This window comes from Mus caroli, chromosome 6, assembly GCF_900094665.2.
Source record: "Mus caroli chromosome 6, CAROLI_EIJ_v1.1, whole genome shotgun sequence".
NCBI classification, from domain to species: Eukaryota; Metazoa; Chordata; class Mammalia; order Rodentia; family Muridae; genus Mus; species Mus caroli.
In genome coordinates, this window is record NC_034575.1 from 145,936,441 (window position 1) to 145,962,103 (window position 25,663).

At 43.8% G+C, this 25,663-nt stretch overlaps 1 protein-coding gene across 5 annotated transcripts in view; it reads right to left on the reverse strand.

The window, feature by feature from the left end:
- Positions 1-11,538: 11,538 nt before the first annotated feature.
- Positions 11,539-25,663, reverse strand: part of Tmtc1 (transmembrane O-mannosyltransferase targeting cadherins 1) — a 319,404-nt gene continuing 305,279 nt past the window's right edge. For all 5 annotated transcript variants that reach the window (XM_029478419.1, XM_029478417.1, XM_029478418.1 and 2 more), the window contains 7 exons: positions 24,168-24,270; positions 22,136-22,271; positions 21,443-21,587; positions 20,427-20,564; positions 19,301-19,423; positions 17,851-17,928; positions 11,539-12,874 (listed from right to left, as the gene is read on the reverse strand). In XM_029478419.1, coding sequence (XP_029334279.1) covers positions 12,734-12,874; positions 17,851-17,928; positions 19,301-19,423; positions 20,427-20,564; positions 21,443-21,587; positions 22,136-22,271; positions 24,168-24,270 — 864 coding nt within the window. In that variant the 3' untranslated portion in view covers positions 11,539-12,733. The remainder of the gene's footprint in view (positions 12,875-17,850; positions 17,929-19,300; positions 19,424-20,426; positions 20,565-21,442; positions 21,588-22,135; positions 22,272-24,167; positions 24,271-25,663) is intronic.

The window sequence follows — 25,663 nt, forward strand, 5'->3', positions numbered from 1 at the left end:
GACAGCAGGCCTATAGAAGATGAAGAGCCTCAGGGATTCAGGCTACCCCAGTGCCTCAGGCTCTGTTATTTTGGAAGGATTTGTTTTATTTGGATGACTATTGTAGCCTAAGCAGATATTTCTTCGTCTGTTTTGATCTAACAGTAAATTAAATGGCTGCCTGTTCTCTATTTTTGTTGTATCTTCTCCTCTAGTTAGGACATGGTTAATAAAGCAAAATAATTAAGTTCATTCTCCAGTCAAAGCAACTAGTACAGGGTGTCTTGCATGATCTTTCAGAGGTTTCAGTACATCTGTGTACTCCTTCTCAACATGAATCTACCATAGAAAATCTGCCTGGATATGTGGTTTGGTAACACCATCCATTCCCAGCCAGTCACTTTCTTCTTATAAATGGAGAAAACAATCTCAAATGCCCAGGTTTGTTAATTCTTCTATATGAACAGCAAAGTGGGAATGGATTAGTATCAAGATGCATGGTCCTAACATAAAGTAGTGAAAGAACTAAGTAAGACGACATGCTCACATAGACAGACATCGGAAGTTCTTTGCTGTGCTTAAACATTTGTGAACACGTACGACACAGAAACATCTTCTTTACCATTTTCTTTTTTTTTAAGCCAGTTTTTTTTTTATATATATTTTAACGACTTACTTATTTTATGTATGTGAGTATACTGTCACTCTCTTCAGACACACCAGAAGAGGGCTTCAGAAGAGCAGTCAGTGCTCTTTTTTAAAAAAAATATTTTTTCATTTCTTTATTTAATATATGTGATTACACTGTAGCTGTCTACAGACATACCAGAAGGGGGCATCAGAACCCATTACAGATGTTTCTGAGCCACCATGTGAATGCTGAGAATTGAACTCAGGACCTCTCAAAGAGCAGTCATTGTTCTTAACTGCTGAGCCATCTCTCCAGCCCGTTCTTTTCCATTTTCAATGCTAATTTTTAGTAGCTTAAATGGAATAACTCAAAGGATACATTAAAATCACTGTTATCACCGCCACTTACTGACCTCTGAGTGATTACACAGGAACTCAAACTCAGTCATTTATGGGGCAGTCTGGGCTATAGGGTGACTTGTTGCCAACAAACAAGCAAACAAAACAAAAGGTAAAATAAAAATAATTCATTTAACTGAGATCACAAAAATCATGTTTCTTGGACTTCATCTGTGGGATTTGTACTTTTATCTTTCCAAACTCATCTCTCATCCTGACTTCATTCCTTTCTCTTGCTATATAGACCAGGCTGGCCTTGAACTTGCAGTGATCCTCCTGCCTCTCCCACCAGAGTTCTAGATTACATTATGTGCCACCACACCCCGCTGGTCTTTTCAATTATCTTCACTCCTAGTCATCATCTGGAGTTGAGTGTGTGTATAGGTCACAGGGAGACAGAGGAGGATGAAAAGGAAAAGAATAACAATCTGTAAGCCAAGGGTGGTAGACTACTTCCATGTTCCTGAAAGTTTATTACACACACCTAACCCTCCATTTGCTATTAGTTTTTTTTACTAAAATCCAAAGTTCTTCAGGCAAAGACAACAGCTTTTGGAGGAGAATTGAGAGCACAGTTAAATTCTGATGACAGTCTTTGTCGTTCACACCCAGAACCTTAATACAGAAGACACCCAGAAAGCTAAAGCTCAGTGCTCTGGTAGGAGTTTAAATAATTCTGTGCACTTCTACAGCAACCAGGCACCTATTCACAACTACAAGATTTTTGCCAGCCAAAGCTATTGACCTGGGGCAGTGCAGGAGAACTGGTCCCGATGGCTTGCAAGAAGGAGAGCTGGTGGGTGACCAACTCAGCTTCTACCCAGGCCCAGATACAGGGCTTTGTGTTGGCCCACCCCAACATCTACCTCATCTATAAACTGCTGGAGATCGTGAAAGGATGGGTCCTTCAGATCCAAAGCTGTGGGATCTCCATGACACAGGGCAACAACAGGATATCCTTGAGAAGTCCTGGTGAGGGTCCAGTGTAGATGATGTAGCAGAAGTCAGAGGCCTCGAACCAGACCCATGACTCAATTCAACAAACACTTGCAATTAAGCTGTTTAGGAAAAAGGGTGTACTATGTGACACACTACAGCTTCCACGGTAAGATGATTTTTCTTAAGGGGGTATTTATTATTTTGCTTGTTTTCTTTTAGTGGGGAAGTTTCAGGGGTGAATATGGAGAGATGAATGGGATTGGGGTGTATGATGTAAAATCCACAAAGAATATTACAAAGAGTCTCTTTTCCTCTAGCTCCCAACAACTAGAAGAAATTCACAGTTTAAGGTTTTCTAAAGAAAATTTCTAAGCACAGACTTTGAATATTCTTTCTAGATAAGTCTGTGGATCACCTAACAAGTATTATCTGCAGAGTGGTGGCAGCCATTGTGTTGTTTCTATTTGTTGTCTAAAGTTAGATGGGATCTGTGTTTGGTTGAAGGATGAATTAAAAACACTGAAAACCCGAGGACAGTGTGTAGTCAGGACAAAAGCAACTTCTGTCCAAGAGCTGCAAGCCTGTGGTTACAGCAGCCATCTGAGAGCTGCACACCCAGGTTACTGCAGCCACCATCTGAAAGATACAGACATGGGTCATAGCAGCCACCATCAAAGAGCTGCAGGCCCCAGTTACTACAGACACTGACTGAGAACAGCAGGCCTGTGGTTACAGCAGCCCCCATCTGAGAGCTGCAGACCCCGATTACTGCATTCACACATACTCTGGATATAGATTCCATAGCCACTTAACAAGATGAACTGTCCAGAGCCACCCTAATTTCCACATGCCAAGAAAAATGAACAAGATTGAATGTAAGAAGAAAAGGAAGGTGCCAACTGAAAAAAGAAATAACCTACTTTCAAAGGCTGCTTTAAACCCTCATAAACATAGAAAGACATACCTTATGAAAATTTTATACAAGATCCAGTCTTTGTTAAAATAAAAACATCAATGCTCATGAGTTCTGAGACAAGTTTGTATATGTCAGACTAAGAATTTTAAATCAGACTTTTTGTTGTTGTTCTAAAGCTTAGTTCAGGTTCTAGTACTTGTCAGAGTGACCTTGAGATATGGAACAAGGAAGAAAACATTTACTTCTCTGTGATCATGGTTCTCAGAGGAGTTGAACTTTAAGCACAACTGCTACCTAGGAAGTTATTGTAGTTATACTCCAGGGTGTGACAGGCATGGGGACCATTTCTCCACATCAGCCTTTGCTCTTCTTTCCCAAGGTCCAACAACCCTCACCCCTGGACTGTTGTATTCCCTCCTTTCCCATAATACATCTTTGGAGCTCTTACTAAATATTACTAGAGTTTCAGATTGAGAAGGAAAAAAATATAAGGCTTTTTTTGTTTGTTTGTTTGACAGGAGTATTAAGAATACATAAGAAAAAACCCTGCATAGCTGTGGTTTAGGTTTGTTACAGCCCACAGTCTCCAAACATATCTGACAGGGCTGCTTCCCAGGGCACAATTTATCAAGTCCTAAGAACCAAGAAATGGGTTGAAAAGTGTTCAGTTCACAAAACTCACCATGTTATTAGGATCCAGGTCACTGGCTACTTCTAGGGGAGTGAAAGTACAGAGGCAGGCAGGGGCTACTCATGTTGGATACTCATTTAATTCTTGCTCCAAGAGCCAGTCACATGGTTATTTATGAAAATTATTCTACCTATACATGTAATGTTGTAATGCTTTTGATGGCCTTTAAATGTTTCAAACTTGGTTCTAGGGCTGGAGAACAGCACAGTGGTCCAGAGCTCCTGAAGAGGACGTAGTTTCAATTCCCAGCACCCACAAAGCAGTTCACAACTGTAACTCCGGTCCCAGGGGATCTGATGCCTTCCCACTTCCTAGGATATCTAGGAAGAATGCTTTTTTTTTGCATACATGTAGGAAAAATATTCATATACACAAAATAACTAAATAAATCTTTTAAAAGTAAACTTGGATATCTAGTACATTTCCATATCAAAGTCTCCAAATGAAGAGATGTCCAGGGACCAAATCCACCAACTGCCAAGAATGCACTAACACTTCTGTTTGGAGACTAACCTTCCATATTGCCAGACTGTTCATTTCAGGAAAAAGTCACTGTGGTTATTTTTCAGCACTTTATTCAAAGCAGGTTCCTGAACACAGGCAGGAATCTTGGTTCTGGCCATAACTACCCTCATTTCCATTTCTCACTTGAAGACACCAACTCAGTCATGGAATTCAAGATGCCCTTTATTAAGAGCAGTAACACAGGTTACAGAGCGCCTTTCAGATGGTAATGTCTTCATAACAGACACCATTATTATGGCCATTATCTGTCATACAATCTTAATGGGAAGACTCAATTTTATTTTCAAAGTCACCCTTTAAGTTATTGTTTGGCAGTAAAGAAACATTTCGTAAGTCATTCCTCTTTTTTTAAAGAGAGGTTCTTCTTGCTCTATAGGTAGATCAGGTTGGCCTTGAACTTGGAATCACTCTGCCTCAGGCTCCTATGTGCTATTAGGGATTATAGATGTGTTCTACTATGGCTGGCTTAATTCTTCTTTCTGTATTAGCTAATACATAAACCTGAAGGTTAAGCATGTAATGCTAGCTGCTTGAAAGCTGAGGCAGGAGTATCCCACATTCAAGGTCCGTCTTGGCTATAGAGTAAATTCAGTCTCATGGGAGAAGGCTTAACATTGCTGTCTTGGGAGTAGCAGCCAACAATGCCAGCTAGTCTGGCATCAGGTGACTATCAGTGGAAAAGGAGTCTGTAACAGCTCCTGATTCTGCCTTATTTCCCATGGCAAACTTCCCCTTTCACATGACAAGTACAGCCCTGGAAGAATACTACAAGGCTGGTAAAGTTGAGGCAGAGAGCGAGAATAGCAAGCATCCAAGTTCCCACAAAGACAGAGCATGATTATAACAGGTCATTCTGTTGCAGGATATTTGATCACACTGTAAACCATGAGATTGTGTTGTTTCCGGGGAGAGGGGAGAGGGGGAAGGCTGTTTCTAGATGTGGTGTGGCTCAACCTTAGCATACACTTTTAATCCCTCTGGCAGGAATACAGACATACCCTAATTATATACCTTTAATCCCAAACAATAAAGGTGAAGTTAGTTTATAGAAGGAAGCACCCATGTTTGAAAGTGATATTTAATTGAGTGTTAGACAAAGGGATGAATGAATCAGAGAAAGAACTGGCAGAACAGACTGTTCACAACTCTCACAAAAGAGGAAAGAGAAGCTACTTAAGACAGCAATGCAGAGGAGGAAGGAAGAAGGCAGTTCTATCAGAGTTTTACAGAGACAGGTTGCAGAGAGAACAAGTGAAGACAGAACGGGCCAGAGAATGAGGAGCCATAAGAGCATATTGCCAAAGTTAGTATGAGGCCAAGAGGAGCAATTCAGTCAGAAACTCAGAAAAGCTGGATTGAATCAGTCAGCTTGGAGAGCAGTTTGAGCCAGAACAGCTGAGTTGAACCAGCCTGCCAGAGTTAAGAAAGAAGAAAGGGTGAGCTTATTTAGCAGTAAGTCTCAGAGACAGAAAACATTCTAGGTCTAGATAAGATTATACGCGGAGGCTAGAAGCTTCTAGGACTAGGCCTACATTAGAAGACAGAGGCAATAAACCTCAGGGATGACAATGACAGTTACTTCTGGAGAATAAAAGTTACTTTTACATCAGTTTTGTTATACTAGAATATTAAGGTATATGGCATAAAAATCCATCTGTCTCAAGGATATGCTGGGTTCAGGTCCCACCATCAACATGGCAATTCACAATTGCCTGTAATTTCCAGTTCCAGATCTGATGTATATGCATAAATCCCCACCCACATACACAGAAAATAAATGTTTGTTTTAAAAGAACATTTTAAAAGTAAAAGGCCATGGACATCCTTGTTCTGACCTAATATCCACCAAATACGGGGATTCCCCAACTACTATTCTGGGGAACAAAGACCGATTCCAGGCCATTTCCCTGCTTTTCACATCAGCCCCTGGGATTCCACACCTCAGTGCTGCAGGAACCCACACAGGTGGCTATGCTCACACAGAACCTGTACTTAAGGCTTTACTTTGTCAAGATGTCAGATTCCCCCGCCTGGCTCAGAGACCCCCGATTATCATTCAACTTTAAGAAATCTCCCTTAATTTCTTGGAGTCCTTATAAGTACATCCCACAGGCAGCTCAGGTTGATCAGAGCTTGTTCAGAGCCCCACCATCTGCCCCTACACTGCCTTAATAGAAGGCAGGAGAGAACCAGCCGTCCCTCTAACACTAGATTTGGTTAGAAAGCTGGGACTGCACTAAAGATGCTGGGACCACCAGGCTCTAAGGGAGAAGCTTGCAAACTCCCAGTTCAAAGCATTCCACCATGGCAGGCCTTCCTTTGGGAATATCTGGGCCTAGACTGGCCACAGCTACAGGAAATCCAGAGTAAGTCATAGAGATGTGATCTTTACCTGGTTGCAGGATCTAGGGGCCTCCATGACCTATGTTCTGGGGGTTAAGTAGCAGCAGCAGCAGCAGCAGCAGCAGCAGCAGTCCACCCCCCTGGCACAGGCCCTATGGTTTCCCTGTTATCTGCATCCTCGGAGTCTACAAACTGCCAACACCAAGTGAGGAAGGTGAGCTGAAACTGTTTGACTCCACTCAGGGTACTATGAGGCTGCACCTGTCACCTGTCTGGAGTCAGGTGTCCCTCATGATCTTCCTGCTTCATTGTCTTCTTTGCCTTTCGACATTTCCTCCTGCCCCAAGCTGGCCCTGGGTTTTGATGGAGATTGTGGTGTTTTACCCCCCTTTTGTGCTAGTGATGGGATGCTTGTGACCCCACTCACTAGTGAGCATTAAGACAGAATTAGCAAAAGCTAGCAAGCAGAGGAAAGGGAAGGATAGATAACACAGAGGCTAATGGGGAGGATAAAGTTGCATGAGGTAAAGTACAGAGATGTGGGGGGGTGGAGGGAGGAGGGAAGGAGGAGGGAGGGAGGGACTTTGTGTGTGTGTGTGTGTGTGTGTGTTGGGTCTAGGTACTGCTTAACCACTGATTTCTAACTTCCATTTGCACACACACACAAACAAAAAAAGGCCCAAAGACACCTACAAAGCCAGCAGAGGGCAGAGTCTGGCCTGGTGGTGTCTGCCAAGGGAGACAAGGGCAGAGTCTCCTGCAGAAAAGTAGGCACTTGTGATGTGGATAACAGGTAAGGACAGGCCACCTTTACTTTTGGAGCCTAGATTTACTAGCAAAAAGACTATTAATGGAATCTAATCAGAGAACCTGAGAGACCGAGGCCAGACAGAATTCTTATTTTACCATGTTTTATATAAAATAGACATTTACATAAATTTTATTTTTGAAAGACTTAGGCAAAGTATACAGTCAGACTTAAATGGAGAAATATTTTAAGCAGCATAGCAAAAATAATGCAGGTGTACATTTATATACAATCACCCAAAATAGGAACACTGAGCAGACAGAACAAAGAACAAGGTCCTGACAGCAAACACAGTGACCTCCACACAGTCAAAACAAGCCCTGGCCTCTGGAGACACCTCAGCACCCTGGGCTCCCGGGAAAGTGACAGGGTCACTACAAGAACTTTAAGCACATAGACTATAAAGTAAGGGTTACTATTCTTGCCATGTTACAGACCCGGGCAACCCGATTCTTCCCGGGATTGTTTGTGTTTTGTTGTGGTTGTGGTGCACACTACTGAGAATGACAGGAGTGGGGGCCAAATCATTTATCTCCACAGATGCATAGCAGTGCTTTTCAATACACTGAAGAGGCTCATGGACAGGACAGTACTTCACGGGGGACAAACTCCACTGAGACAGACCAACCTGCCTCAGCGGTGCAGCTCCTCGGAGTGACTCTACGATTAGAACTCTGAAGCAGTAATCTTGCACTAGTGTGCCCCCATGATGGGCCAACAGCTAAAGAACCCCCGAAGGATATGCACTAGGAACTTCCAGATTCTCTATGAATATAGAGTGTGTGCCAATGGAAGACATCCTGATCTCTGCATGCAGATGTTTCCAGTTAGGAACAGCTGCTTACCTACATTTACAACATCAGACCAGGACTGCACACATTGTGAGGCACTGTCTCTTTTTAAAGTTACATGTCCTGCTGGCTTTAATCAGAAGAGTCCAAATGATCAAAATGGAATATTTTAATGAGTCAACTGACAGCTTCATGTATTTTTTCTATCCTGTGGTCCCACTTTGATAGGAAGCCATCGTTTTTACTATAGCTATTTATCTGCTCTCTCAGAACAAAGAGCTCATAGAAACAAAAATATTAGAAGTGTTTTCAGAACTATGCAACATCTTTGAATTGAAAATTTGTAATAACGGCAAGAAGTATTATATTTCCGACATTGTTTTTGGTATTCCATAGCCTTAGCTTATATGGCTGCTGTCTGGGAGTAAGGTTTGACAGACATCTATAGTATTACCTGTAAAAGGATGCCATTTAGATACTTGGGCTTTGCAGTATTTGGGAAATGACAACCTACAATGGAAACTGTGATATGAAAATAAGAAAGCAAGAACAAGCCAACTCCTTAGTACAGGTACTCGCCATGTACCACTACTGTCAGGAGTCTCCTGAAGGCTTCTCCTCCTGGGTGGACCCACCACAGACAGAAAAGAAAGGCATTTTTGCTTATGATTCTTGCTTTTAAAAAGTGTTTGTATGAGTGTGTGTGTTTTTTTTGTTGTTGTTGTTGGTGGTTTTTTTCTGTGTAGCCATGGCTGTCCTGGAACTCACTCTAGACCAGGCCGGTCTGTAAGTCAGAGTTCCACCTGTCTGCCTCCCAAGTGCTGGGATTAAAGGTGTGCACCACCACCACCTGGCTCAAAAAACAAAACAGGTTTGAGTAAGTATAATCAAGAACTAAACGACAAAGCCCCAGTGTCTGTGCCAGGCAGAGAGAGAGAGAGAGAGAGAGAGAGAGAGAGGGAGGGAGGCAGAGGCAAGCACTGAGCCTTGGACACCTTCTAAGAGCCCAAAGAAATCATGGTTTTGTTTTTCATTTGTTATCTTTGGTACCTTGCCTGGTACATGCACATAGCAAGGTGGTGCCTCTCCATCTGACACCCAAGCATTTTCTAAATAGAAGGGCAAATTATAGTCCAGTGGCCACAAGCATAAAGCCACCCCACTCATCCACCTCCCAGTCTGTCTAGGAGTAATGGCCGTTAACCAACCCATAGGGCAATGACTCTTTCTTTAGAATTCTTTGGCTTACTTTAGTCTAATCTAGAAATAGAATTGTCATTTTAATGACATCCCCTTGGTAAAAGTCACAATCCTCCTTAGTTAAAGTGCTCAGCCCTGCAGGACTTTGCTAGCACCAGAGGAAGGGTCCTAGTTCTCTCAAGGTAGCCAGTGCTGGGAGACTGTGTGCTGGAGGGAGGACCTCCCTCCCAACCCATGCTGCTCTGAAAGCAGGATATAAACTGTCTGCTAACAGTCACAAGAAATGGGACATTTATTTTCTTTTCTCCCTCAGTTTAGTCACCTCAGGTTGGCTTCCACAGTGTGGTTTAGAATTTGTATTTAGTCTTGGCTGAAAGCTGCAAAAAGCCTGTGAAATTCTGCTGTAGACTTCAAAAGAGAACCTGCATACTAATGTAGACAAAACTTCAAAAGAAACAACTCCAGGGCTGAGATGTCACTGGTAGCCAGTGATAGAAGGCTCCCCTGGCATACATGAAGTTCCAACCCCAGAACCACACAAACAAACAAGGGCCCCCAGGCCTCAAAGAGCACTATTCCCCATGGTCTCCATATTTTTGGTCTATTCACCTGTGTTCCACCACCAAATCAGGTTTTATAAATGGCATTATATCACTTGAATCATTTTGAAAAATCCTAACCAAATAACCCCCAAGCCATTCCTATAACTTCTAGGTCAATGGGCACTCAAATGGACTGCCACATGTGTGGATTTCATGACATTGGCTGGGTCTAGGTACGATGAAGGTCAGGCCTGAAAAGGAATGGTGGTGGTGGTGGGAGGGGCTACAAGGATGTGTGTTAAGGGCTCTGTGTAAGGAAGGAAGAACTTCAGGAATGCTATGCTGGGGTTCAGAACAGGTAAAGTAAGTCCTGACTTGTTCTTTGTCTCCTTCCTACCTAAGGCATAGTTCAGAATTCTGAGACACAGGGCTGGACACAAACAAACAAAAAACATGAAGAATAAATTTAGCTGTGGACAGAGCTCAGAGGGAGTGTTTCCTGGTGTGCACAAGGTCCTGGGTCTGAGTCTCAGTACCCATGATGAGACCCTGCTAGGACAAAGCCAGCTCTGCCCCCAGGCGTCAGAACAGCTCTTCAGTCACCATGGGGCACAAGCTTGCTGATGGCAAAGCAGATGCATTTTCATGAGACACCAGGCTCGGTTTCTACTGTAATAAAGATGACTCTACGTCACAAGGACCAAATACCATGTTACAAAATACACTCAACAAAATACACTCAAACAGTTTGCAACTGATCATCTCACAGGAAACATTTCAACCATGGAAACTATCTCACTGGCTCATTTCAATAAAGGATCCAAAATATCAAGGCCAACAAAGCAAGCTGATTTTGCTTTTCTTTGTAAGCAGTGCTTATTTTTACTGCTTCAGGAGATGTCAAAGTGGGGGGACAAATGAGAAAGAAGAGAGGCCCAGATACAGCAGTCTCCTAGATGTCATGTGGCTTTTTCTCCTCTGAAAGGTTTATGTTGTAGTTGCCTTTTTAATTATTCTAGCAAGTGTATACTGAGACCTTCTGAAGTGCTTTCTGTAAGGCAAAGTCCTGTCAAATGTTGTAGTTCAATCTATTCCATTACCTTTTAATGCATCCATTTTGTTAAATACTATTATAACTAAGAGGTGACTTTTACCAAGGATCCCTGCCATCCAACTTAGGGGCTAGGAATTATTTTATAATAAACACTATAGTACACTTTTTGACCTTGGGAGTAAAGATTTATATCTTAGATGGAAAAAATAAGATTTTAGATCAATTTATGATAATTTAGGTAATGTTGACAGAAACTAGGTGACAAAAAGTGCCCCCAAAAAGCAGGTGTGTGTTGGATCAACTCCCTCACCATGCCTTTCCAAATGCATTTCCAGCCATTTACTTCAGCTTATCTGCTTCAGAAACAGCACACAGAGGCACTGCATTCTGATGCTGGGCTGTAAGCAGCAAAGGGTTTTCCCTCGGGCCTGGCTGCACTGGTGAGATGATTTTGCTTTCCACCTGTCATGTCTGTGTGATGGCTGGCTCAGCATCAGGACCTGCATGGCCTGTGGTGTTTTGTTTTTAGTGATGAGCCCTTCCAAATCCTTCCCTCCCCAAACACCGAGCTGACCCTAACTCCATTAGTCTTATTGGCAAATAACTAATATGATTTAGGGAGACTGTGAAAGCTTTCCTATCTTGCAATTTTCATATGCTTGGTTTTGAGAGCTGCTATCAAAATGACTATGTACAGAGGAAAAAAACCAAGAATTATGGATATATATTAAATATTTTATAAGTTATACAATAAATAACACTAAAAATAATGTCAAATTATGATTTCAACTTTGTCTTCCTTATTTTTAAATATAAATATATTTTTAAAAAATTATGAATTTTGACTTTATCCTAGAGTTTTAAAGTATTCTCTATGAAGTCTCCAAACTCACTTGTGTTTTAAATACAGAATCCTCAGTAAATCTCAAAAGTCAATGACAGAGCTCTTTTCTCTCAACTTAAAAGAGTCTATGAGAAATTCTGTAACACAATGTAAAGATTCTTTAGTGCTCAAATATATCTTTCAAAAACAATAAATCTCGCAAGTCTTAATCTTAAGAGAATAAAGTAGAGCCCTTCTCTGGACAGACCCTTTAACACTTCTGTGAAGAGTGCAGCCCACAGCTCCACACCTGAGCAATACATTTCAGGGTCCCAACCTCAGTGTTAATGCACTCAGAAGGCTCAGAGTGGAGACACAACACTAGTGAAACCTGGAATACAGTTCAAACATTTAAAACACTTCCATAAAGAATCAAGGGTGCTGAGCTTCGACTTTCCTATAGAGATAAACATAGCCACATACAATTCTAGAAGATTCCATCTTGGTGTTTTAGGCACTAGAAAAAAACATATACCAGAGTAGCATTTAATGTACTTCTCCAAAGGTGCTTGGTGATACTCTGGGCGATGCTAGCCCAAGCCCAGCTATCAAGTGCTCTGCTCCCCTGCCTCCACAGGGCTCTACCAATGCTCTTCACCACCGACTCTAGATTCTTGAGAATTAACTGAACTTCACAAGCGGATTTTCAAGGGCTGACTTCAGAGAACACATCTTTTCTTAGGAACAGCTGCTGTGTTTACAGGACTTTGAGTTTCTGTATTTCTGGGCTATAGTAATAATGGAGGTCACTATCTGCTGCCAAAGCACTGCTTAATATCCTGGGACTGGGGGTCACACAGGAGCCGGCAAAGCGTGCACTTGCTATCTCCCTTCCCTGTAGACAGTGTGCTATCCTCTGCTGTTTGTCTCTTCATGGAAACAACTCTTTCAGCACAGTCATCAGTGACTGACTCCCACTGTGCCACCAGGAGAGGACTGCCTGGCTGGCAGAGCCTGCTGTGTATAAGCAAGGCCTCCCCAACTCTGTCCTCTTCAGGCCGGTGAGTCCCACGTGAAAGTGTCCTTTTTTGATCTATGTTTGATCCCGTTCTCTGACTTCTTGTAACCTCCTCTCCAGGCGATCCAGCTTGGCCAGATTTTCCTTCAGCAGCTTGCTGTCTGGAACCAGCTTCAGGGCTCTCTCATAATAGGCCCTTGCAGACACATAGCTTCCCTGCAGAGAAAGAAAGGGAGCAAGACTCTGCTCAGCACAATCCTCTGAAGATGGAGAAGGGACCTCCCTTTCCTCTGACTGCCAGTAATCAAGGCTCCGCTAAGGAATCCTTATCCATGGATATTTTCATCCTATCTCTTGGTGCTTTGGGGAAATCCATTTGTTTTAAGAACCAGCCAGCTGGGGAATGTGGAGGCTGATAGTTACAGCATAAGGTTCAATGGCAGAAACACAGATTTCAGCTTTCTCAGTATGGAGAAGGAGACTGTCATTTTATAGTGTTCTCAGCAGATTAGCACTGATCTGCTATTCTCTCTAAGCAAAGAGGCTTGGAGTAGGGCATGGGGAGGAAGGGAGAACAATAATCAAACAGATATCCTATTTTATCTTTTTAGTTTGTTCTAACCTTCACCTTGAAACACAAAAGCAGTCTTTGCCTTAATGAAAGCTTTACACAAAGAAAAGACTCGATTAAAGAGATGGACTTGGAGCTGGACAGATGGCTCGGTAGTTAGGAACACTTGTTTTTGTAGAGAACCCTGGGGGATGGTGCCACCCACATCACCTACATGATGGCTCACAACTACCTGTGACTCCAGTTCAAGGGATCCAACACTCTCTTCTGACCTTTGTGCACATACATGCAGGCAACACACTCATACACACAAAATAAATACATCTTTAAAAAAAATTAAAGATTGCCTTAGGTTTATCTCCTAAGTCATATAGTACTGGTGAAAAGCACCAGCCAGCCACTGCAAAAGGGCAGAAAGAACGTGACCTCTGACCTGCTGAACACACTCTGTCAACACTCACCTGTTTAATACTATGAAGACCAGTGTGCCTGGGTCTAAATGGCCACTGACAATTGGGCAGATCTAGTAGCTTTTTCCTATTCCCCCTTTTACTGCCTACTGTATCATCTTCCTTATCTGGTGCAGCCTTGCAGATCTGTATCCTGTAGAGTCTAAGACTACAGCTTCTGTTATCCATTTCCTCTGCTTACAGGCTCAGGAAGCTCATGAGACTTGTAAGACTCATGAAGCCCCTTTCTGAGGTTAAATAAGCAGCAGACAGTTGCAGAAAATTGTGGAAGGGGATTCCTGAAAGTCAGGTAGGAGGCTCTAGAGACACAACTGAGAGAGGCTTTCAGAGATGCAGGTGCTCTTGAGTCACCCACAGTCCTGTAAGAAACGCCACTAGAAATTCATTGCTTCATCTTAGATAGGACCCTTTCTGTGGTTTGCTCTATCCGGAGCATATATGTTTACACCTTCCCTAGGAAGCTGCCCAATTTCTTCCCATTCTAGAACTATGAATTGATTTTATATCATCCTTAGCTGTGGTTATGATGTGGTTAGACACTAGAGATGTTCTAAATTTCCATCACAATATAAAACAACATCTCTCTAAGCTAGCAGCTAATGTTTACCAAGCTGTATCTTCCCACATGTGATAATGTGGAAAGAGCTTAGGTGCTGCCCGATACCACAGTGAGATGCCCACAGGATGCTGTAGTCATCCCATCATTGGGTAGACTGTTCAGTTTCTGTGACTCACTTTCTAGTTGTCATGGTGTCTATGTGTGCAGCTGCTAAAAGTGAAAAGTGGAAATGACGAGGAAAACTTTGTACCCTGAGTACCAGCGATGGCTTGTGCAGACAGACACATCTGACAATTGATGATGAAAGGCCAAACTGCCTTGGAACAGGAGCCCAGTTCTGCAGCACTGTTGGTTCGCTAACTCTAGCATCCTTCTGAAATTTTTATTTCTGTTAAGCTTAGTGTGTATGTGGGCACCTTGAATGCTTTTGAATCCAAGAGCTCTCAAAATACCCCATGTAGTGGGCCACAAAGTTCTTGGAACCTACCCTGAATTTGGGTCTCACCCTTAACCTTGGTATTGTCTCAGATTGCTGGGTTTCTTTGCCCTTTCGGACAAAATCTAGTTCGCCTTCTCTCCCTCAAATTGTTCTTTTCTTGATTAAACTGTAAACCCTGTTTGTTTACTTTTTTCAATTATATCCCTTAAGCCAATGACTCCAATTCTATGGTGTGTAGGAATTGGAATGATTTGATTTCTAGAACTGACTTTTAATTAACCAAGACTAAGACCCATCAAGCATATTAGACACATTTCCTGGGCCCAATTGCTGTTGTCAGCTGCTGCCCCTTAGACAATGAGACACAGAGCAAGCTCAGTGTCACAGAGTCTTCTAGTGTACAGTAACATTCTACAAAGCACAGATGGTCATCACGAGGCCATGTTGAAACAGTATTTTGAAATATGGCTTGTATGATGGAATCCTCTTAGAGGTTGTAGTTTGAGCCCATCTACTTCATTTTATGTAAAAGTTCATGGAATATACTAGAGAGCAAATATCCCTAACCCAAAAAGTACAAAATGTTCAAAGTCTGGCACTTTCTGAGCAGACAAAATACCATAAATGGAAGATTCTGTAACTGACCTCATGGAGTGGCCTACCTGTCAAATTACAGACACACTAAAAATACGCTATACAATTACCAGCATCATCAGCATGAAAGCTGGAGAGAATGTTCCATTTAGCCTTGACTGTCCACATCTGAGGCACTTCAGGTCACAAGCACTGACTTAGACTGATGAGTGTCCTTCCTTCCTAGGGCAGTTGCAACTCTCATGGTCTTCCCCCCATCTGTACCACCTCCATGTAAGGCCTTATTTCTTCACCTCCATAACTCCTAGAGGTTCACTCTCTCCAGTCACAGGGCAGAGGCCAGGGCCAAGGTGAGCAGCACTGATGAACACTCCTTGGAAAAGACACAGCAAGACCAGGCTTGTCCTTGCATGCCTAGTGCTAATATCCTGGACTATGGTGGCCTCAGAGTGACACTGCCAAGCTATGTGCCCACTACGTATCGTTCAAATTCACCCACAGAATTGTTAAGCTATGAGTGTGGGAGTTTCCTATTGCCCAGGTTAATCTATGACGTCTGCAGTGACAAAGGCTGATTAGTTTAAATAGAGGCCAATTACACTAGAAAATAACACACTCAATAGATAAATTAACCACAGAACTTTGATCTTTGGTATATTCCATCGGAGAAAAGTGTACATCCTCTTTAAAAACAACTACTAAATGTATAACTTACATATTTAAACAATTGCACTATTCTAAAGAAAGCTTCACAGCTGGGTGTTGCTGAACATCTCACAGTACTGCAGAGCAGAGCATAGGTCTGTGACTGAGCAGCAGTGTGCTTACGATCGATCCCCACACTGAGGTCTGTTGTCTTATCCACACAGCCAGGAGTCCCTGTCCCTTTGCTGCCTTAGAGTGCTCAGTGCCTATGGAAGGAAAACACTGGCAGGCCTCCTGAAAATTCTCCACAGCATCAAATGATGTGTTCATAAAAGGATAAAGAAGTATAAGAGTATGTTCTATAGGGGTGTGGTGAGGTATGGGGAAGGGGGTGCCTCAGTCATGTCAAGGCATCCCTTCCCCCTCAGGGACCAGCCACACGACAGTATAGTATAGAATAAAGTCTATTCAGGGCATGGGAAGGGTAGTTAAGAAAGTAGTGGAGGCAGAGAAAGGCAGAGAGAAGTAGAAGCTAGCCATGACCATGTGGAGAGAGTGGGGAAGGGAATGGGGAGAGAGGAGGAACAAAGGGGCATCACCACGCTGTCTGCACCCCTGCAGAGTCTGAGAGAAGCCTGCGGAGAAGTTAGTTCAACAAGTCAGACCTTGGCATCTCTGTGCAAAGAGACCCAGCTTACCTGGCATGAAGCCCAAGTTCCTGGGAAGCTCTGGTAGGCCTCACTCTTTTGGGCCTCCACGTCTACCTTCTCTTCTCTGACCAGCCATGCTCCTGCTTACTATTTCCCAAGCACACCAAGCACCTCAGCCTCAGGCCTTTGCGTGTGCTCTTTATCTGTCCACATGACTCAATCCCTTCCGCTCTCTGCAGTCTACAGGAGCCTTCTTCTGAGAGCCCTGCCAACATCCTCTCTTCTCATCCTATTTGTGTCAGATGCTTCTTACCATCTGATATATTCTAGGCGCACACACACACACACACACACACACACACACACACACATATATATATATGCATGCGTGTATTTATTGCCTGTCACCCCAAACTAGAACACAAACTCCAGTGGACAGCAATTTCTGGCTTGTCTGATCACTGTTACATGCCCAGTGTCTCGATGTACACCTGGAACGCAGGATGGATGCTCGGTGGAGATGCCGGTAGGATGAGTGAGTACAGACATGAATGAATCATGACACATCTTTGACTTTATTGGCTATAAACAACAATCCCACTCAGGGTCACTTTCAATCATTCTTGGCAGAAAGACTCACCCAAAGTTAGCTTCAGGGAGTGTGGACCATAGCAGACAAATGTGCTTTCTACTTAAAGGTTAGGGAATAAAAAACGTTTTCACACACAAAATAAAGGGGCAGTAGAACTGGCTTGGTAGTGAAGAGTGCATACTGCTCTTACAGAAGACCCACATTCAGCTCTTAGCACCCCTGTTGGGCATCTCACAAGTGCCTGTAATTGCAGCTCTAGGGGACCCATGAACGCCCTCTTCTGGCCTCTGATGGCATTGCACTCAAATATACAAACCCATATTCACATACACATAATAAAAATAAAAATGAAAATAAAAACAGGAGATAGTAGAGCAGTGTTTAAACTAACAGTCTGGTATTGCTGGGGAGTCGAGTCAGCAGGCTTCATAGGGTCAGTACACACAGACTTCAACCACTGTCTGATGGCTCTTTTTCCCAGCACATGTGATTCTCCTCATGAGCAGCAGTGCATGGAGTTTTATTTAGAAACATTAAGAAGGGGTCCATGATGTCCACTGTTTAATACAGCTCTTGTGAATTTTACTTTCAAAAATGCCTGTTTGAAGTATTCTAATCCTTTCAAAGAGAAAATGTACCAGGGTGGATGAGAACAGTGAGTGCCACACCTACCTGGATGTGCCGGATGCCACCCATGTTCATCCATGCCTGTGCCTGGTCAGGATCCAGGGTCACGGCAGCTTCATAGCTCTGAGCAAGGAAGGAAAGCTTCACGTTAGGGCTTGAGAAGGGCCCGCAGTGCTGCAGAACTGTGCAGACCCCCTGGGCGCATGGAGAGTCTGAGAGGTGACAGCCACTGGCAGATGGCAAACCCAGTCTGTTATTTTTTCAGAGCTCATGGTTTTGAAGTGGGGTTCCTGCACGAGGGGACCCAGGGACTACTGTGACAACACACATATGTCTGGCCTGCCCTTGGTGGACTTGGGATTTCTGAAATAGCTTGTTTCTCTGGTTCTCCAGAAAAACTGTGTGTGTGGCCTTCTTCACCATAAATGAGCTGATGAGGAACATTTCTGATGGGATTACAGAATCCAAGGAGTGTAGTTCAGTACAGAGCAGATGCCCCAGGCCTGATCCCCAGCACTCAAAAATCAAAGACCCTGAGGTGTTCTCCTGAGCGGCTCCACGATGGGGCAGCCCAGCCCCCTGCAGCCTCCTGCTTGCTGCTAGGCTGCTAAGGCAGCATGCTCACACTACTTAGTGGGAATGCGGATACCTGTCTTTTTCCTCTGTCTTTTCAAAGCTGTTCAGAGCTGAAATGTGGGGGCACACTGTTATAATTTTCTGCTCTGGGGCAAATCTGCACCTTAATGCTGAAGTGTTTAAATTTGTTTTGTTTTTGTTTGTTTGTTTGTTTTTTGATTAGCCTTGAACTTGTGACCCTATTGCCTCTGCCTCCAGATATATCACTACATCCTGCAGACATAGTAATGTTTTTAAACAACAGCCCCTGCCTCTTTCTGTGTGTGTGTGTGTGCGCGCGCGTGGGAGGTACATGCATGCCACTCTAAGTATGTGGAAAGGAGGCCACCTTGAGGAGTCAATACTCTTCTTCCACCATTGTGGTTCCCAGGTGGTCAGGCTTGGAGGCAAGTGCCTTTACCCACTGAACCATCTTGCCATCCCTGATAAGTACCTGATGTGGTATTTATTAAGCTTCAGAAGAAAAGTCACTGCAAGAATGGATGGTCTGAAGGGGCTTCTTGAGGTAGAAGAGGAAATCCAGAGGTGCTGGGGTGTGTCACATACACATAAAAAGCTACTTGGGCTCCAGTCTAGCTGTGATCATAGGTTCTTCCAGAGAAAACAGAGAAGACTGGCTCTTTAAAATCCTAGAATATGGAATGCTTTGAATGCTTTCTATCCAGGACAACTCAAAAGAAAATGCAAAGGTACTGTGTAAAAGAGTCACCAAACATCAGGGGCTTAAATGAGATGCAAGAGTGATGACTCATCAGAAGCTCCTTCTGTGACCATCAGGGACTGAGGCTGGGTGAGCTTCCTTATTGACTGCAGTATCCACTTAAACCTGTAAACTGAATGACAGTTTTGTGTGTTTTACCTCAAAAGCTTTGTCCAGAAGGTTCTGTTCTCTTAGCTGATTTCCTTTTGTAAAGAAAAGTTCAGATATGACTTTTGGGTCCTTGGGCTTCAGTTGAAGAGCCTTCTCTATGGCCTCGAGCGCCTGCAGCAGTAGGAAAGGAAGGGATGGAGAGGGCCAGGTGAAGGAACCCAAACTTAAGGAGTGGCATCTACACCTTGGTTCATGTCTCTCAGCCAGTGTGACACTTGACAAACAAAACCAATTAAAAGCTCCAGAAAATCATTTTCTTATACTTCAGGTTCTCCATTCACAGATGACCAAGAGCAAACACTGATCGGCTGCACTGCTGTAGTGGCATTTGCCCTGATCACATGTCCTGGATCTCCTGGCCACCGTTTGCCCTGACCACATGTCCTGGAGCTCCTGGCTGCTGTGCCTGCCCCGCCTTTGCACACAAACATTACTTAGAAGCACAGTTCTGCCTTTCTGTTAAGGCTTCAAAGTTTATCCTAGGATCATAACCTTCCCCAGGTCTCTCTAAATAATCTCCCCAAGGACCAGGGCTGCATTTTTTCCTTCCTATCTTATACCTGGAATCTATTACAGTGTCTACCACACTTTGCAGACATTTAACAAGCATTTTCTTGAGTAGGTTCATGAACTTTATAATTGTGTGATTTTTTTTTCTTTAATAGGTAGATAAAGAGTCACAGTTGTGACAGTTCTGCCTTCCAAGGCTGATATGAGGACTGCATCAAACATTAGAACTTGGAGAGCCAGCGGGCATACAGGGGCTGGGCAGCTGGACACAAACTGTAACTATGAGATAAAGTATCTGCAACCAAAGAGGAGCCAAGAACGTGCTGTTTCAAGACGTGTTGTGAGGTAAGAGGGTGCCTGAGAACAGCTCCCGGGCTCCTGGGCTCCTGGGGGGTAGGATGTGGAGACGGGGGGGGGGTGTAGGATGTGGAGACAGAGGGGGTAGGATGTGGAGAGAAATGTTCTCAAGACCTCATGGCCTTGTGAACTTGGTGCTGGAGGAGCACGTGGCACACACTGTTTTCTATGTCAGACCCCACATGGCTCTGAGGGCCCCTTTGTCCTGGCATCCCTGCTTGCTTTGGGTGGCTGAGTGCTTGGTTACCTTCCCATGGTGCTCCTGCTTGCTGTGGATTGCTGACAGGAGGCGGTAGCACTCCAGGCACCTGGGCTCCTCAGAGACTATGTGGCTGGTTATCTTTTCAGCTTCTTTGGTCTGACCCATCACTGCTAAAACCTGTGCCTGCAAAACAAGAGGGCACTGAGCTTAGAAGACACCTGGTCATGCCACAGCAGATGGAGCACCCTCTGCAGAGAGGTATCCACAACACATCCCAGCATAAAGCATGTTAGAGAGAGCTGAATGCCCACAGCAGAGGTTCAGCATTTGGCTGCTGATACATGCATGTATCCCACTGGTGGGAGTGCCACGGGGACCCAGCAAACGGTCTAGAGTCTTAAAAAAAGATGTCAGTACACACCAGGAAGTAGTTCCCTACCATCCTGACAGAACAGGATGCTTGCAAGATGGCAAGGCTGATGGAGAAAGAAGGAAGCATGGAATTCAAAATACTAAAATTAAAATATTGGTGGTATTAAATGCCCTGAGTTTGATACCACACTGCAGTTACATGAGAGAATATCCACACAGGAATCAAGTATGTTAGAGAGAAAGGGAGAGGCATCTACAACAAACTGTAGTGCCAGCAAAGACATGCCATGAACTAATGAGCGTGGAGATACATCTACACATCTGCATAAACACACCTGTCTGCTCACACTCACACATCAGTGGAAGTCACAAACAGATGCATCAAAGGGACCAGAACTAGTGGACCTGGGTCAGGTATTCCAGACAATTTTATTTTTGATTGGTTTGGTTTAGTGTGGTGCTGGTGACTAGAACCCAGGCTCTGTGTATACTAGGCAAGTACTCTGTCAGTACCCAAAGCTCTCTTGAAACTTCCTTTGGTCAGTTTGGAAACAAGGCTTCTCAACAATATGAGCATCACACAGCTACCCTAGCACATTGTTTCCCTTCCAGCTCAGAGGCTCAGCAGTCTCATCTCTGCTTGCAAGCTGCACTTATACCTAGTATCACTTCCTCTCTTCTCTACTTACCAGAGCCAGGCGGAGATCCCTCTGGGAAGGTTGGAGTGAGACAGCTTCCCTGTACACCTCCAGTGCCTCCTTGTGTCGGCCAGTATTGTAATAGAGCGCTCCCAGAGGTGACAGTACCTCAGCCGTGCGGGCCACCTTCAGGGCACTACAGAGAGAAGGGCAGACAGATGTTTCCTTCTGTGGACACATTCCCAAAGGTCTGCGCTTAGCAGAGGAGGACTGTCCAGTTAGAGCCTTGCTTGAACTTAGTCTGTTTTGGATCAAGGTCATGTTGAACCCTGATTGAATGAATGCCTATAACCTACTAAGCTGGCAACTGGATCTCAAGAGTCTGTACTAGCAACAGTGATTGACTTGTTCAGATTCTGACAAAGTGGCAGCCTTACATCTGTTTCTACATTGAAATCACTGCTTCATTTTGTGTTGTCATCCATAGCTCCAGATAATTGGGCTAATTAAGGTAGACAAATCCCAACGCCCCCCCACCCCCCACCCCCCACCCCACGATGAGCACTGTGGCCCAGCAGTCGGGTAAGTGCTGTGAGCACATAACTACACTGCCATGCTGTTCTGTCACCGGAGTTGGCAGCATGTGCTCCTGTTCTGAGTGCCTGCCTGTTCCAGGTACTAAGACACCAGTGGAAACTGCTGATGGTGCCAGGAGGCCGAGAAAGTGGAGGGGAGGGACTGTACCGTCTGTACCACTCTTCAGCCTTGCTGTTCTCTCCCAGGGACCTGTAGAGTCGGCCTAGGTTCACCACAGCCACATGATGGCTTGGGTTGAGCTGGATGGCCTGCTGGTAGTGAGCCACGGCCTTCTCGGGAAAGCCTGCAGTATGGTGGGATGGGAAGAGAACAGACCACAGGAATGAGAGCCATGGCTACCAGTCTCCCTTTTGAGATATGCCATCCTTACTAGCATGATAGCATCATACTATCAGATATGCAGTTTGTGATCAGATTGAGTATCAGTCTCTTATGCTTGTCTCTACCTAACCTTGGACCATTTCATTATTCACCAATACGTACAAAGAAATTAGTAACAAGTCAGCAGTGTTGTTTGTTTGAGATAGAGTCTTAACCTTTAGCTAAGGCTGGCCTGGAAATCACTATGTAGCCCAGGGTGGCCTTGAACTCATAGAAACCCACAGTTTCAGTCTAAATGCTATGATGACAGGCATGAGCCACCACAACTGGTGATGGTTATTTATCTAAGACACCATTGCTTCCCACTGTACACAAAACTAAACAGGCCACTGTAGAAAGAACACAGGCCTCAGTAGATTCTAAAAGTCTGCTTTAAGATATGTGGCAATGCTGTCTTAAAAACCTTTTATTGAAACATTTCATTGAAACATTGAAAATACTTTATTCAATGTTATTTGTGTACGTGAGTGCATGTGTGCCTGCATGCGTGTGTGCGTGCGTAGGTGCATGAGTGCATGTGTGTCCATCTCATTGGCCTCAATGGTTGCATTTAATGTGACTTTAAACATAGTAGCAATTGCATCTGCCCAATGTGTATATTAAAATCTCTATGCTCACAAGGCCTCCACAGAAGTTTAGGATCCTATTTAGATACCTTTTGGGATTCAAGAGGTATTTTTTAAAACCACCCAAACAAAATGATCTCTTTACACACACACACACACACACACACACACACACTAACAGGTAAGGTCCTTAAGAGACTTGATAACAAAAGTCAGAGTGAGACTCAGGTCTCCCTGATCCAAGAAGGCCAGGAAACTAGCTAAGTGAGTGAATTTCAGAATGGCCCAAAGGGTAACTAACACATTGAATCCCTGTTCTCCACACTAATTTTCCCAGTTATGCTCTTTGAACACAGGCTTTTCTAGGACCATGTCATAGGGTTTTCAGTGATTCATCAGGGTTCTCTCCAGAGGCTCCTGTTGAGACTGCTGTGGAGTTGAAACGAAACGACAACCTTTGGTTCAGGTAAGTGAGCAAGTGTTCTTCTGGTCTTCCTACTTTAATAATGTATTATCATGTGTCTAATGATCCAGCAGGGGGCACCACACAGCAATTTTATATGCAAAAATAAGCTTGCTTTCCTTAGGTGAGCCAAATGTAAATTTATATTCTATTCAACAAAAAAGCTTCACAGATCCTAGAAAATTAAAATCCTTTCAAGAATTCAATATCAAAAAAAATAATAACCAGAACTGAATTCTCCTGTAGAACAAACAGTCTGTGAGCCAAAAGGACAGAATGGAACTTTTGTATCAAAGCCAAGAATCATCACATTACTTCTGAGGATTCATTACACATGAACACAGGGGTCTGCACGAATCACAGAGGAAAGTGAATCTGAGTCCAGTTCCACCCACCACAGGAGCCCAATGTATCAACTGCTAGAACATCAAGAAGAAGTCCCAGAGGCTTTTAAAAAAGTCAGTTATAGAAAGTAGCCAGCATCTGTTGGAAGGTAGGTTTGGAGGTGGGTGCTCATTGAGGGAGTACAGCAGTGACGTACAGCCCTGTGGGTGTGATGTAAGAAAGTCAGGATACGTAGGCTTAAGGCAAAGCCACTTTCTGCACAGGGAAGTTTCATTATAGACACAATTCCGAGCTGAGCTTGGAGATTTAGACAAATGATACCCTCACAGTGTAGGGTGGTCAGAAGTGTGGGCCACCTGCACAGCTGGTGACTGTACTGGTGTGAGAGAGAAAAGGGATCTCAGCAGAGTGGCATCTCACTCACCAGAGTCAACTAAGAAAACTGCATAGTTGTTGTGTAAGTCTGAGCTGTCCGGACAGTTCTTTATTCCAGCCTGGTAAACGTCCTCAGCTTCCTTAAATCTTTCCTTTAGCAGAGAACAAAGAAAAACAAAGTTTTATGAAATTAACAATACAAGGAAGATTCAGAGTGAGCAGGGAAAAGAGAGAGTGCTTACTGAGCCAGGCACTAAGACAGACATTATGGGCTGTGCCTGAATCCAAGCCTACACTTACTGTGCACAAGCACAGGTGCACAAGCACAGGTGTGCTCAGTTCCTACCACTGCAAACATGCTGGTACTTACTACTAAGATGAAGTGTCTGGATGGACCCAAACCTGTGTGTGGAAAAGGTCTGAGAATGATCTTTTAAATGGGTCCTCTCCACCTGCTGGGTTTGGAGGCAGAGTGCTCGGGTTGACAGAGAACACTCACCTTCCTTCCTACATCCCTCTAAGATTTGCTAGGGAAGTTTTCTGTGTAAGCTTGTGTGTGTGTGTGTGTGTGTGTGTGTGTGTGTGTGTGTGTGTGTGAGACAGAGCCCAAGTTGACCTAACCTCATTCCATAGCCCAGGCTGGTTTCTTAACTCACTACAAGCCTCTTGCCTTAACCACATGAGTGCTGGGATTGGGGACAGGTTTTAAGAAAGATGAGGAGAGACGCCTGGTTAAATGAAGGGAGGACTCTGTCTTACCCCTTCTCTTCTTGAAGTATTCCCACAGCTCACTGAACTCTGTGCTCCTTGCCTTATTAAATCTGTGCTTTCTGGGGCCTGGAGAGATGGCTCAGTGGTTAAGAGCATTGGCTGCTTTTTCAGAGGACCCTGGTTCAATTGCCAGAACCCACATGGCAGCTCACAAGTGTCTGTAAATCTAGTTCCAGGGGACCCAACACCTTCACACAGACATAAATGCAGGCAAACCACTTAGGCACATAAAGTATTTTTAAAACTGTATGTCCAACATTAAAAGGATGTAATTTATAAAAATAAGATAAATCCATGTTTTCTGAGTTGGCCTCCACAAAGCACTTATCTGTCTCCTTGAGGCATACCTCCAAACTCATATGGCATACCCCACACCAAACACCACACCTTCAAAAGATCATTTAGAACCAGCTAGGACCAGTTAGAAAACTGCCCCCCTGGTCTGTGCACCTTAACATATTTTAATTATTTACAATTTAATAAATTTTAATTCAGAACCCAATGATTTACAGATATTTTTCCTATAGTCATCTAAAACTATTATATTAACTGTTCTTTTGAAAACACATAGGTTAAAATTATGTAAATAACCAAAAGTTCTGAGAACTATCCAGAAACTATAGTTAACTAGTACTGCATTAATGTCAGGTAAAATAAGGCAATCCAGTACAAAGCTCTTTGCAATTTTCCGTATGCTAAAAGTTTATCACAAGTCAGACATTTGAAAATGCACACCGAAACAGGCCTGAGTAGGGCCACAGGCCTCATCCGGCC